At 53.0% G+C, this 13,919-nt stretch overlaps 1 protein-coding gene across 1 annotated transcript in view; it reads left to right on the top strand.

The window, feature by feature from the left end:
- The first annotated feature begins 1,585 nt into the window (after positions 1-1,585).
- The window catches only part of LOC144609726 (RAS guanyl-releasing protein 2-like), a 27,029-nt gene continuing 14,695 nt past the window's right edge, over positions 1,586-13,919 (top strand). Inside the window, 6 exon segments of the mRNA XM_078428231.1 lie at positions 1,586-1,840; positions 7,367-7,540; positions 10,170-10,286; positions 11,164-11,439; positions 12,431-12,511; positions 13,509-13,619. Of these exon segments, the coding sequence (XP_078284357.1) occupies positions 1,754-1,840; positions 7,367-7,540; positions 10,170-10,286; positions 11,164-11,439; positions 12,431-12,511; positions 13,509-13,619 (846 nt within the window). The 5' untranslated portion in view covers positions 1,586-1,753.

Genomic DNA, 13,919 nt, shown 5'->3' with positions numbered 1-13,919 from the left:
TGTGGGGGGGGGTTAGACTGTGGGGGGGGTTAGACTGTGGGGGGGTTAGACTGTGGGGGGGGGGTTAGACTGTGGGGGGGGGTTAGACTGTGGGGGGGGGTTAGACTGTGGGGGGGGTTAGACTGTGGGGGGGGTTAGACTGTGGGGGGGGGTTAGACTGTGGGGGGGTTAGACTGTGGGGGTTAGACTGGGGGTTACTGACAGTCACAGCTCCCTGGTATAATTGAAGACTCACCACTGGTGGGTATTAGAGTTAGACTAGGGTTACCTAGGGTTAGACTAGGGTAACACTGTTAGACTAGGTTTAGACTAGGTGTAGACTAGGATTAGACTAAGGTTAGATGAGTTAGACTAGGCTTAGACTAGGGTTAGACTAGGGTTAGACTAGGGTTAGACTAGGTTTAGACTAGGTTTAGACTAGGATTAGACTAAGGTTAGATGAGTTAAACTAGGCTTAGACTAGGGTTAGACTAGGGTTAGACTAGGATTATCTAGGGTTAGACTATGGTTAGATGGGTTAGACTAGGATTAGACTAAGGTTAGATGAGTTAGACTAGGCTTAGACTAGGGTTAGACTAGGGTTATCTAGGGTTAGACTAGGGTTAGATGGGTTAGACTATGCTTAGACTAGGGTTATCTAGGGTTAGACTGGGGTTAGATGGGTTAGACTATGCTTAGACTAGGGTTATCTAGGGTTAGACTAGGGTTAGATGGGTTAGACTATGCTTAGACTAGGGTTATCTAGGGTTAGACTAGGGTTAGATGGGTTAGACTATGCTTAGACTAGGATTATCTAGGGTTAGACTGTAGGTGTTGGTGATTAGCTGGGAAACTGTCTGAGATACAAGCGGGAGATATCTGCCAATGTTAAACTGGAGGAATGGGTTTGGGGTGGGAACTGGTGCAGAGAATGCAGAGAAATGGTTAGGGTGGGAAAGGTGCAGAAATTGGGGAGATGATTTGTGGGGTACAGGGTCTGGTACATTGGAGATGTGGGTGACAGTGTCATGTGATGGACCTCCCCAGTGTGGAGGTCTCCAGTGTGGAGGTCTCCAGTGTGGAGGTCTCTAGTGTGAGTCTCTAGTGTGAAGGTCTCCAGTGTGGAGGTCTCCAGTGTGGTGGACTCCAGTGTGGAGGTCTCCAGTGAGGTGGAAGTCTCCAGTGTGGTGGACCTCCAGTGCGGTGACCTCCAGTGCGGTGGAGGTCTCCAGTGTGGAGGTCCTCCAGTGTGGAGGTCTCCAGGACTCCAGTGCGGTGGACTCCAATGCGTTGGACCTCCAGTGCGGTGGACCTCCAGTGCGGTGGACCTCCAGTGCGGTGGACCTCCAGTGTGGTGGAGGTCTCCAGTGTGGTGGAGGTCTCCAGTGTGGTGGAGGTCTCCAGTGTGGTGGAGGTCTCCAGTGCGGTGGACCTCCAGTGCGGTGGACCTCCAGTGCGGTGGACCTCCAGTGCGGTGGACCTCCAGTGCGGTGGACTCCAGTGCGGTGGACCTCCAGTGTGGTGGAGGTCTCCAGTGGTGGAGGTCTCCAGTGCGGTGGACTCCAGTGCGGTGGACCTCCAGTGCGGTGGACTCCAGTGCGGTGGACCTCCAGTGCGGTGGACCTCCAGTGTGTGGTCTCTGCTCTACTGTCTATCTGCCTAGTGTTACCACCACTGTCCACTGTATTCTTTCTCTTGCTCCCAATGCAGCCCGTCGTTCGAGTGGAAGAGGCAGATCACACAACGCAACCATGTGACACAGAAGAAGAGGAAAATGTCCCTCTTCTTTGACCACCTGGGACCCCTGGAGTTGGCTGAACACTTGACGTATCTGGAGTATAAGTCATTCTGTCGTATCCTGGTGAGAATCTCACTCTCTGTCTCTCTTCGTCTCTCTGTCTCTCAACCCGTCCACACTAGATATGGCCAACACAGCCATCGGGGTTGGTGGACTACTGAGTTCCACGTCCACAAACAGTCAATGGAACACCTTATCAGAAAGGACTTGTCCTGAAGGTTACAATCCCATGCTTGGAATGGATTGGAACTAATGTCCTTGATTTGGAGTTGGTGTCTCTGCCACTAAGCCTCGGCTCAATGTGACAACAACAACCTTCCCCTCATCAGATTAGTGTAGTTTTCATGGTCTTGTCCCCTTCAGTTAAACACAACGTGCTGCAGGAACTCAGCTGACAGACAGGAATAATCCCAGGACTTGCCCTGAACTTATCAAAGGAGATTTCTGTCCATTGAAGTCCCCATCATTTCACCCCATTCCACTTGTCCCACCCCCCATCCCTCCCCCACCCCCCTCGTCCCCTACCCCATCCTCCTCCCACCCTCCAACCTAACTGCTGTTCTGACTGACTTGCTTCCTCTCTCTCTCTCTCTCTCTCTCTCTCTCTCTCTCTCTCTCTCTCTCTCAGGTCTGAGTTAGAGTCTTTCATTGATGGTCTCTCTTTCACAAACAGTGCCTGACCTGAGTTCTCCAGCGTTTTCTGTTGTTGGCCAAAAGCAGATAGCAGTTTCAGATCATGAGCACATTGCTGCTGTGTAACTTGCTGTGGCTACATAGGACACTACAAATGGACTTGGTCATGTGGAGCGGCTTGCAGTCTTGCTTGACATCAGTCCTGCCCTCCAATCAAACCCCATTCCATGTCACAAACTGCGCGAGAGACAACACCTAACGACTGAGGGGGAAATAAAAACAAAGGCCACCTTCATAGCAGGGTTTAGCTTACTATTGCCAATGTACGCAGAGGTACAATGAAAAGCTTTTGTTTTACAGAGTATTCTTGAGGGATTAAATATATGTGCATTTGGAGAGACTAGGGCTGATTAAGAATAGTCAGCATGGTTTTTGTACTTGGGAGATTGCCTCACAAATCAGATTGAGTTTATTGTAGACGTGACCCAAAAGGTTGATGGGGCAGAGCTGTAGATATTGTGTACGTGGATGTTAGATGTCGTGTACGTGGATGTTAGATGTCGTGTACGTGGATGTTAGATGTCGTGTACGTGGATGTTAGATGTCGTGTACGTGGATGTTAGATGTCGTGTACGTGGATGTTAGATGTCGTGTACGTGGATGTTAGATGTCGTGTACGTGGATGTTAGATGTCGTGTACGTGGATGTTAGATGTCGTGTACGTGGATGTTAGATGTCGTGTACGTGGATGTTAGATGTCGTGTACGTGGATGTTAGATGTCGTGTACGTGGATGTTAGATGTCGTGTACGTGGATGTTAGATGTCGTGTACGTGGATGTTAGATGTCGTGTACGTGGATGTTAGATGTCGTGTACGTGGATGTTAGATGTCGTGTACGTGGATGTTAGCTGTTGTGTACGTGGATGTTAGCTGTCGTGTGTGGATGTTAGCTGTTGTGTACGTGGATGTTAGCTGTTGTGTACGTGGATGTTAGATGTCGTGTACGTGGATGTTAGATGTCGTGTACGTGGATGTTAGCTGTTGTGTACGTGGATGTTAGCTGTTGTGTACGTGGATGTTAGCTGTTGTGTACGTGGATGTTAGCTGTTGTGTACGTGGATGTTAGCTGTTGTGTACGTGGATGTTAGATGTCGTGTACGTGGATGTTAGATGTCGTGTACGTGGATGTTAGCTGTTGTGTACGTGGATGTTAGCTGTCGTGTACGTGGATGTTAGATGTCGTGTACGTGGATGTTAGCTGTCGTGTGTGGATGTTAGATGTCGTGTACATGGATGTTAGATGTTGTGTACGTGGATGTTAGATGTCGTGTACGTGGATGTTAGCTGTCGTGTACATGGATGTTAGCTGTTGTGTACGTGGATGTTAGCATCCTTTCACAAGGCTCTGCATGCTATGCTGCTCTGGAAAGGTTAGGTCGCATGGGATCCAAGGAGAGGCAGCTTTCATGGAAGGAAGGTTGCTTTTTGCACTTTAGGCCTGTGTCTAGTGTTGTGCCTCAGGGTTTGATGGAGATGGAGTCAATGGAAGGGAGGTTGTGATTGTCTGGGCTGCTTGCTGTGAACAAAACATAATTCCCTTTCCCATTTTATGGAATGTGCAGAGAAAACCATCTCAATGTTTCTTGTGGAACGATGTTTGATGTGGGAATGAAAGTGGAATCCTGGCCTTTCTCTGAACCTCAGGGCTAACCTTGGGGTGAATGTTCACCTCTTCCCAAATGTAAACGCAGTATTCAAGTGTTTTGTGTCTGGGAATGGGTTATTGACTCCACCCACTCCTTTCACTGTGATAGTGTCTTCGACCACTGTGGGGGATTAAAAACAAAGACCACCCTCATGCAGAGGGTGGTGGGTGAATGGAACGAGCTGCCAGAGCAGGTAGTTGAGGCTGGGACTATCCCATCGTTTAAGAAGCAGTTAGACTGGTACATGGATAGGACAGGTTTGGAGGGATATGGGCCAGGCACGGCAGGTGGACTAGTGTAGCTGGGACATGTTGGGCAGTGTGGGCAGTTGGGAGTAGTGTAGCTGGGACATGTTGGCCAGTGTGGGCAGGTGGGACTAGTGTAGCTGGGACATTTTGGCCAGTGTGGGCAGGTGGGACTAGTGTAGAAGGGGCATGTTGGCCGGTGTGGGCAGGTGGGACTAGTGTAGCTGGACATGTTGGCCAGTGTGGGCAGGTGGGACTAGTGTAGCTGGGACATGTTGGCCAGTGTGGGCAAGTTGGTCCAAAGAGCTAGTTTCCACATTATATCACTCTATGACTCTAGGTGACTCCCCACTGCCAAACGCTGGGCTCGGTTTACAAATGTGTTGTGGCAAATCCCGGGGGAACAAAGACAATTCCGAGTATAGATGGTGGGGACTTCTTGTGGTTCATAGATGGACATATCCAAATGGATCAGAAGAAGGGTCTCAACCGGAACGTCACCTCCAGAAATGATGCCTGTCCCGTTGAGTTACTCCAGCATTAGGTCCGATGGTTGGGTTCAGGGCAAGGCCAGGACTCAGCTGCTTGCTCCATCTCTGGGTTCCAGGCAAACAACCTGAGAAGCCTCAGTCCTCCACGTGTTTCAGTCTGAGAGATGTGAGCGTTTGTGCATCTCTGGAGTCTTTGAGGCTCCTCTATCATTCACTGAGCTCATGGGTGATCATGATGACAAGAGTGAGTGGCCAGGGTAGGTGGATGCCCACTTTGAGGCTCCTCTATCATTCACTGAGCTCATGGGTGATCATGTTGGCCCAGGGTAGGTGAATCAAAACCAGAGGGCGTAGGTTTAAGGTGAGAGGAGAAAGATTTAATAGGAACCCGAGGAGCAACTTTTACACACAGAGTATTGGACGAGGAAGTAGTTGAGGCAGGTAGTCCAACACCATATACAGAACATGAATAGATGTGGAGGTATATGGGCCAAATGTGGACATGGAGGAGGAACATAGATAAGGCATCTTGCTCAGTGAGAAGCTGTGGACTGACAGAGGATGATTTGGTAATGAAGAATTAAAGTGCTGCAAATATGAAACACAGCAAAAACTACTGGATATCAGGTACACTGGGCACCTGGCACACTGGACACTGGCACTGGACACTGGCACACTGGCACACTGGCCACTGGACACACTGGGCACACAGGGCACACTAGACACACTGGACACCTGGCACACTGGACACCTGGCACACTGGGCACAGGGCACACTGGGCACTGGGCACTGGGCACACTGGGCACTGGCACACTGGGCACACTGGGCACTGGGCACACTGGGCACAGGGCACACTGGCACACTGGGCACTGGGCACACTGGCACACTGGGCACAGGGCACACTGGACACACTGGCACACTGGCCACCTGGCACACTGGGCACACTGGCACACTGGCACACTGGGCACTGACACACTGGGCACCGGGCACACTGGGCACTTGGCACACTGGACATTTGGCACACTGGGCACTGGGCACCTGGCACACTGGGCACCTGGCACACTGGGCACACTGGCACACTGGACACTTGGCACACTGGACACTTGGCACACTGGGCACCAGGCACACGGGGCACACTGGGCACTGGGCACACTGGACATTTGGCACACTGAGCACTGGGCACCAGGCACACGGGGCATTTGGCCACACTGGACACCTGGTACTATCCACTGGATACACATCAGGCCAGACAGGGCCTGTGGAAAGAGAAACGGTTAATGTTTCAGAAGGAAAACCATAAAATTGCTGATTCTGGGTCTAAACTAAAATGTGAAATTAACAACATAAGTTCAATGGTTTCACCAAAATGCTGGAGTAACTCAGTGGGTCAGGCAGCATCTGTGGAGAACATGGATAGGTGACGTTTCACAGAGTGCTGGAGTAACCCAGCGGGTCAGGCAGCATCTGTGGAGAACATGGATAGGTGACGTTTCACAGAGTGCCGGAGTAACTCAGTGGGTCAGGCAGCATCTGTGGACAGAGGGTATGGGTGACGTTTCGGGTCGAGACCCTTCTTCAGACTTTATTGCTCAGTCTGAAGAAGGGTCTCAATCCAAAATGTCACCCATTCCCTTCTCTCCGAGATGTTGCCGGACCTGCTGAGTTACTCCAGCATTTTGTGAATAAATACCTTCGGTTTGTACCAACATCTGCAGTTATTTTCCTGCACAACGTAACGTTCTGTAAGCAGCAGGTCAGGCAGAATGTGTTGTAACAGGTGTTTTGGAGCCCAATGATGCCTGGACTCCTGAACTCAACCTCACTAACTCTGGCCCAAGATGCCGACCTTCCTGAGAGCTGCAGGAGGTGTTCAGTTGCATTAACACTCAATGCCTTGTTTATGTACAAGCCACATGTCCCATTGGTGGAGGCTTCACAAGTGAACAGGTGGCTGCATGTTGACCAATGTGGTCAGCTGTGAGCGTGAAGATAATGCCTGGTTTCCACATTGGTCAAGGTCTGCCCACATTGGTCAACATCTGCCCACACTGGTCAACGTCTGCCCACATTGGTCAATGTCTGCCCACATTGGTCAATGTCTGCCCACATTGGTCAACGTCTGCCCACACTGGTCAACGTCTGCCCACACTGGTCAACTTCTGCCCACACTGGTCAACGTCTTCCCACACTGGTCAACGTCTGTCCACACTGGTCAACGTCTGCCCACACTGGTCAACGTCTGCCCACACTGGTCAACGTCTGCCCACACTGGTCAACGTCTGCCCACACTGGTCAACTTCTGCCCACACTGGTCAACGTCTGCCCACACTGGTCAACGTCTGCCCACACTGGTCAACGTCTGCCCACACTGGTCAACGTCTGCCCACACTGGTCAACGTCTGCCCACACTGGTCAACGTCTGCCCACACTGGTCAACGTCTGCCCACACTGGTCAACGTCTGCCCACACTGGTCAACGTCTGCCCACACTGACTCTCTACGTTCCCCCCACAGTTCCGTGATTACCAAAGCTTTGCCAAACACGGCTGCACTAAGGACAACCCTATTCTGGAGAGGTTCATCAGTCTCTTCAACAGCATCTCACAGTGGGTGCAGATGATGGTTCTCAGTCTGCACACCCCTCAGCAGAGGGCAGAGGTCATCACCAAGTTCGTGCACATGGCCCAGGTGGGTGCTGGGGGGGGGGGGGGGGGGGCAAGAGGGGTGAGGGAGGGTCGTATTGGATGGGGAGGTTGGGAGAGGGATTGGGGATGAGAGAGGATGGAGGGGTGGGGGGTGACCCGGGGGGGGGGGGTTGGGGGTCATCTAGAGATCTAACCCAGGCACCGCATGGATTGCCAGGGGGGTGATCCAAGGGGGGTGATTGATTGGGGGGGGTGATCCAAGGGGGGGTGATCCAAGGGGGGGTGATCCAAGGGGGGGGTGATCCAAGGGGGGTGATTGATGGGGGGGTGATCCAAGGGGGGTGATCCAAGGGGGGTGATTGATAGGGGGGGGGTGATCCAAGGGGGGTGATCCAAGGGGGGTGATTGACGGGGGGGGTGATCCAAGGGGGGTGATTGATGGGAGGGGGGGGTGATCCAAGGGGGGTGATCCAAGGGGGGGTGATCCAAGGGGGGTGATCCAAGGGGGGTGATTGATAGGGGGGGGTGATCCAAGGGGGGTGATTGATAGGGGGGGGGGGGTGATCCAAGGGAGGGTGATCCAAGGGGGGTTATCCAAGGGGGGTGATTGATAGGGGGGGGGTGATCCAAGGGGGGTGATCCAAGGGGGGGGTGATCCAAGGGGGGGGTGATCCAAGGGGGGGGTGATTGATGGGGGGTGATTGATGGGGGGGGGGTGATCCAAGGGGGGTGATTGATGGGAGGGGGGGTGATCCAAGGGGGGTGATCCAAGGGGGGGGTGATCCAAGGGGGATAATTGATGGGGGGGGGGGTGATCCAAGGGGGGTGATTGATGGGAGGGGGGGTGATCCAAGGGGGGTGATTGATGGGAGGGGGGTGATCCAAGGGGGGTGATTGATGGGAGGGGGGTGATCCAAGGGGGGTGATTGATGGGAGGGGGGGTGATCCAAGGGGGTGATCCAAGGGGGGGGGGGGTGATTGACGGGGCACACTGGCACACTGGGGGGGGGGGGTAACCCAGGGACTGATCCAGAGGGTGATGCTCCCAGCCTGCTGTTCGATGGGTTACTGGGATGTCCCGTTGGTGACGGACTGCTCCAGGGACCTGGTGGAGCATGCACAGACCAACGTTTGGTTTACGTTAGTATAGTCACGTGTGCTGAGGTAAAGTGAAAAGCCTTAGTTGTATGCTAACTCGTCGAAGAAAATAATATATATAAAAAAACAGTTAAACAGGTACATAGGATAGGGCGGGTTTGGAGGGATATGGACCAAACGCAGACAGGTGGGACTAGTGTAGATGGGGCATGTTGGTCGGTGTGGGCAGGTGGGACTAGTGTAGATGGGGCATGTTGGTCGGTGTGGGCAGGTGGGACTAGTGTAGATGGGGCATGTTGGCCGGTGTGGGCGAGATGGGCCGAAGGGCCTATTTCCACGCTGTATCACTCTATGACTCAATATTTGATTACAATCGAGCTGTTAGTCTCATTCTGGTCAGATTCTGGCCAGAATCATTAATTGGATCCAGGATTACAAATCTTCCCCAGGCTGCTCCCTCCTGCCATCTGGTGGCCATGCCCCACACTGCTGCTCCCTCCTGCCATCTGGTGGCCATTCCTCACACTGCTGCTCCCTCCTGCCATCTGGTGGCCATGCCCCACACTGCTGCTCCCTCCTGCCATCTGGTGGCCATGCCCCACACTGCTGCTCCCTCCTGCCATCTGGTGGCCATTCCTCACACTGCTGCTCCCTCCTGCCATCTGGTGGCCATTCCCCACACTGCTGCCACTCTCACTCCCTCCTGCCATCTGATGGCAATTCCCCACACTGCTGCCACTCTCACTCCCTCCATTCCCCGCACTGCTTCCTGCCATCTGATGGCCATTCTCCACACTGCTGCTCCCTCCTGCCATCTGGTGGCCATTCTCCACACTGCTGCTCCCTCCTGCCATCTGCTGGCCATTCCCCACACTGCCACCCTGGCTCTCTCATGCCATCTGGTGGCCATTCCACACATGGCTGTTTGCTCCTGCCACCTGGTGGCTATTCCCCACACTGCTGCTCCCTCCTGCCATCTGGTGGCCATTCCCCACACTGCTGCCACTCTCACTCCCTCCTGCCATCTGGTGGCCATTCCAGACACTTGCGGCTCCCCTCCTTGCTGCCATCTGGTGACGAATTAACATACTGCGGCTGCACTCTCCCCTCCTTGCTGCCATCTGGTGGCGAGCCGACACTACTGCCACCCGTTGTTCCTATCTGACATCAGGTGGAGTTGCTGAGTCTCCAGAGATTGCAATGTAGAAATAAAGAACTGCAGATGTTGGTCAACACACAAAAAGACACAAAGACTCCACATCCTTCCGGCAGTGTGGTGACCAGAACTGCACGCAGCCTGACCACTCATTGTATGAGTGGGGGGTCACAGCAGGGTTTGGGTTGAATTTGGAAAAGGAAGGTATTGTTTTAATCCATTTATTCACAAAATGCTGGAGTAACTCAGCAGGTCAGGCAGCATCTCGGGAGAGAAGGAATGGGTGATGTTTTAATCCAGCTGTGTTTCAAATAGTCATTTTAAAACACCAACAACATATGAAAACTGGAATGTTTTGAGAAAGCATGTTTGAAAGTGTACCTTTTTCTCCTCACACCCTCTGACCTCCAACACACAGAGACTCCTGCAATTGCAGAATTACAACACCTTGATGGCAGTCATTGGTGGACTGAGTCACAGTGCTATCTTGCGTCTGAAGGAGACCTATCACTACATCAGCGCTGATGTCTTGAAGGTGAGAGAGATACAGATCCACCACCCACATGATCTTCATCGAATCGCACAGAAACATTCCCTTTGGCCCAACTCACCCACTCCGACCAATATGCCCCATCTACAATACACTAATTTAAATGTTGTGATAGTACTTGCTCTGGCAGCTAGTTCCATACACCCACCACCCTCTGTGTAATAAAGTTGCCCCTCAGGTTCCTCTTAAATCTTTCCCCTCTCATTTTCAACCCATGTCCTCTGGTTCATGATTCCCCTACTCTGGGTAAAAGACTCTGTGCATTCACCCGATCCATTCCCCTCGTGATTTTATACACCTCTATAAGATCACCCCTCATCCTCCTGTTCTCCATGAAATAAAGAAAGTCCTAGCCTGCCCAACCTTTCCCGACAGCCTTTCCCCAAGTCCTGGCAATATCCTTGTAAATCTTTTCTGCACCCTTTCCAGCTTAACATCTTCCCAAAAACAAGGCAACTGAAACTGAACATAATTCTCCAAATCGACCTCACAAACTTCTTGTACATCTGTAACATAACATCTCAACTCCTATACTCATTACACATGATTGATGAAGGCCAATGTGCCAGTTTTTTGACCACCCTATCTACCCGTGACACCACTTTCAAGGAACTGTGTACCTGCATTCTGAGTTCCCTCTGCTCTGCAACTCTCCGCAGAGCTTTGCTGTGAAGGTCCTGCCCTGGTTTGTCTTCACAACACCTCACACTTCTCTGTATTAAACTCCACTAACTATTCCTCAGCCTATTTCAACCCATCAAGAGACTGCTGCAATTTTGACAACCATCTTTGCTATCTACAATACCACCCTCTTTAGTGTCATCTCCCCAGTGTTAGTGAACCATTTGTCTGTTGTTGCCAGATTTCAGATGAGTTGACTGAGCTGGTCACCACATGCAGCAATTATGGAAATTACCGGAAGCATTTTGCAGAAGGGTCTGGTTTCAAGTTCCCCATCCTTGGTGTTCATCTGAAGGATTTGCTGGCCGTTCACCTGGCACTCCATGACTGGGTGGAGGAGGGGCAGCTCAATGTGGTCAAGATGCAGCAACTCTACACCATCCTGAATGAACTGGGCCAAGTCCAGGCCACTCCTCCACCCATTGAGCCCAACAAAGACCTGGTCAACCTGCTGACGGTGAGTGGCCCTGAGTGGACATCTTCTCTTCCATCAGAACCAACCCACACGAACCTTAGCACAGGAGAGCTGGCATTAAGCCAACTCTTCCCCACTGTTGTAGGATCGCGGGACGATATGTTTGGTCAGATGGGGTGGCTTGGAGGAGGAAGGGGGGTTTTGGGAGTGAATCCAAAGCTTGGGGTCCAGGCGGCTGAAGGCAATCAGCTGTGCAAGACATGAGAGTGGAGAGGAAATCCTCCAATGAATCTGCACCCTTAGTCTCCTGGAGCATTCAAGAGATAATAGACAATAGACAATAGACAACAGGTGCAGGAGGAGGCCATTCAGCCCTTCGAGCCAGCACCGCCATTCAATGCGATCATGGCTGATCACTCTCAATCAGTACCCCGATCCTGCCTTCTCCCCATACCCCCTCACTCCACTATCCTTAAGAGCTCTATCCAGCTCTCTCTTGAAAGCATCCAACGAACTGGCCTCCACTGCCTTCTGAGGCAGAGAATTCCACACCTTCACCACTCTCTGACTGAAAAAGTTCTTCCTCATCTCCGTTCTAAATGGCCTACCCCTTATTCTTAAACTGTGGCCCCTTGTTCTGGACTCCCCCAACATTGGGAACATGTTTCCTGCCTCTAACGTGTCCAATCCCCTAATTATCTTATATGTTTCAATAAGATCCCCCCTCATCCTTCTATCCAGCAGGAAGGGACATTTGTCTTGTTCCTCCATCCACACTAATGTTTTCAGAAGTGGATCTCACTTGACATGAGAGTGGAGGAGATATAAGACACAATTGATCTGTCTGTCACTCTCCTCCCCCCCCCTGGTAACTCCCCATCAACTTTGCTTATGGAGTGTAAAATCTAGCTCTGGCTAAGAAATGAACACGGTCCAACATGGAGTAAAGACGGCAGTGGGTATTATGTTGAATATTGTGTTGTTACAAATGAACTGTTGCTCTGATGTACAATGGGCTGCATTGTCTCTGTAGGTCTCACTTGATCAATATCACACAGATGATGAGATTTACAAACTTTCGCTGTTAAGAGAACCTCGCACATCCAAGTCCACAGTGAGTATTGGAGAAACAAAAGCACTTTGTAACCTACATTAACTTACCCCCCACCCCCCCCCCCACCCTCCACACCCCCCCCCCCACCCTCCACACCCTCACCCCCCCCCACCCCCACCCCCACCCCCACCCTCCACACCCCCTGGTCCCACACCCCCTGGTCCCACATGTCTGATTCACCCCAGTAATCATCAGAAGGAGATAGTTGGGGTGGGGGTGGGGGGAGGAATAGACTTGATGGGCCGAATGGGAGGGGGGGGTGGGGGGTGGAGGGGGGGGTGGGGGGTGGAGTGGGGGGTGGGGGGTGGGGGGGCGGGGGAGGAATAGACTTGATGGGCCGAATGGGATGGGGGGGTGTGGGGTGGAGGGGGGGGGGTGGGGGATGGGGGGGTGGGGAGGGGGGTGGGGGGTGGGGGGAGGAATAGACTTGATGGGCCGAATGGCTTAATTCTGCTCCTATCATTTATGGTCTAATGATGATTGGCTGTCATGGTTGGACGGACCACATGATTGGTTGACTGGGCTGGAACGGCCATGTGATTAGCTTCAATTGGATGAACCACAAATGGGGTGGGGGGGGTGGGGGGGGGTTGGGGGGGGGGGTGGGGGTGGGGGGGGGGGGTGGGGGTGGGTGGGGGGGGGGGAGGTGTGGGGGGGGTGGGAGGTGTGGGCGGTGGGGGTGGGTGGGGGGTGGGGGGGGTGGGGGGTGGGGGGTTGGGGGGGGGGTGGGGGGGTGGGTGGGGGGGGGTGGGGGGGTGGGTGGGGGGGGGTGGAGGTGTTGGGGGGGGTGGGGGTGTGAGGGGGGCGATGCGGTACATGGTACATTGGGCTTGATTTACAGCAAGAAGGACTGGTGTGACAATGTGCTCCAAGATCAGACCAATATGATTTAAAGAAAGACTATGATGTCCGACTGTTGCAGGTTGAAGTTGCTTTGGTTCTGGGGTCCATCTGGATAAAAGGTTCCTGTAATTCACAGTATGTTTCTCTGTCCTAGCCGTCCAGTCCCGTCCCACCCAAGCTATCGGTGATCGATGAGTGGGCAGCTGCTGTCAAACCAAAAACAGATCCTGAGTTAATTAACAAACACATCCTCAAGATGGTGGAGGTAAGTAAACCTCCAACAGGTCTCACACCCCCCTGGTCCCTCCTGGTCCCACACCCCCTGGTCCCACACCCCCTGGTCCCACACCCCCTGGTCCCACACCCCCTGGTCCCTCCTGGTCCCACACCCCCTGGTCCCACACCCCCTGGTCCCCCACCCCCTGGTCCCACACCCCCTGGTCCCACACCCCCTGGTCCCACACCCCCTGGTCCCTCCTGGTCCCACACCCCCTGGTCCCCCACCCCCTGGTCCCACACCCCCTGGTCCCACACCCCCTGGTCCCACACCCCCTGGTCCCACACC

This window comes from Rhinoraja longicauda, chromosome 34 (assembly GCF_053455715.1).
Source record: "Rhinoraja longicauda isolate Sanriku21f chromosome 34, sRhiLon1.1, whole genome shotgun sequence".
NCBI classification, from domain to species: Eukaryota; Metazoa; Chordata; class Chondrichthyes; order Rajiformes; family Arhynchobatidae; genus Rhinoraja; species Rhinoraja longicauda.
Note: the sequence above shows the minus strand (reverse complement) of the source record. Positions and strands in the feature narration are given on the sequence as shown.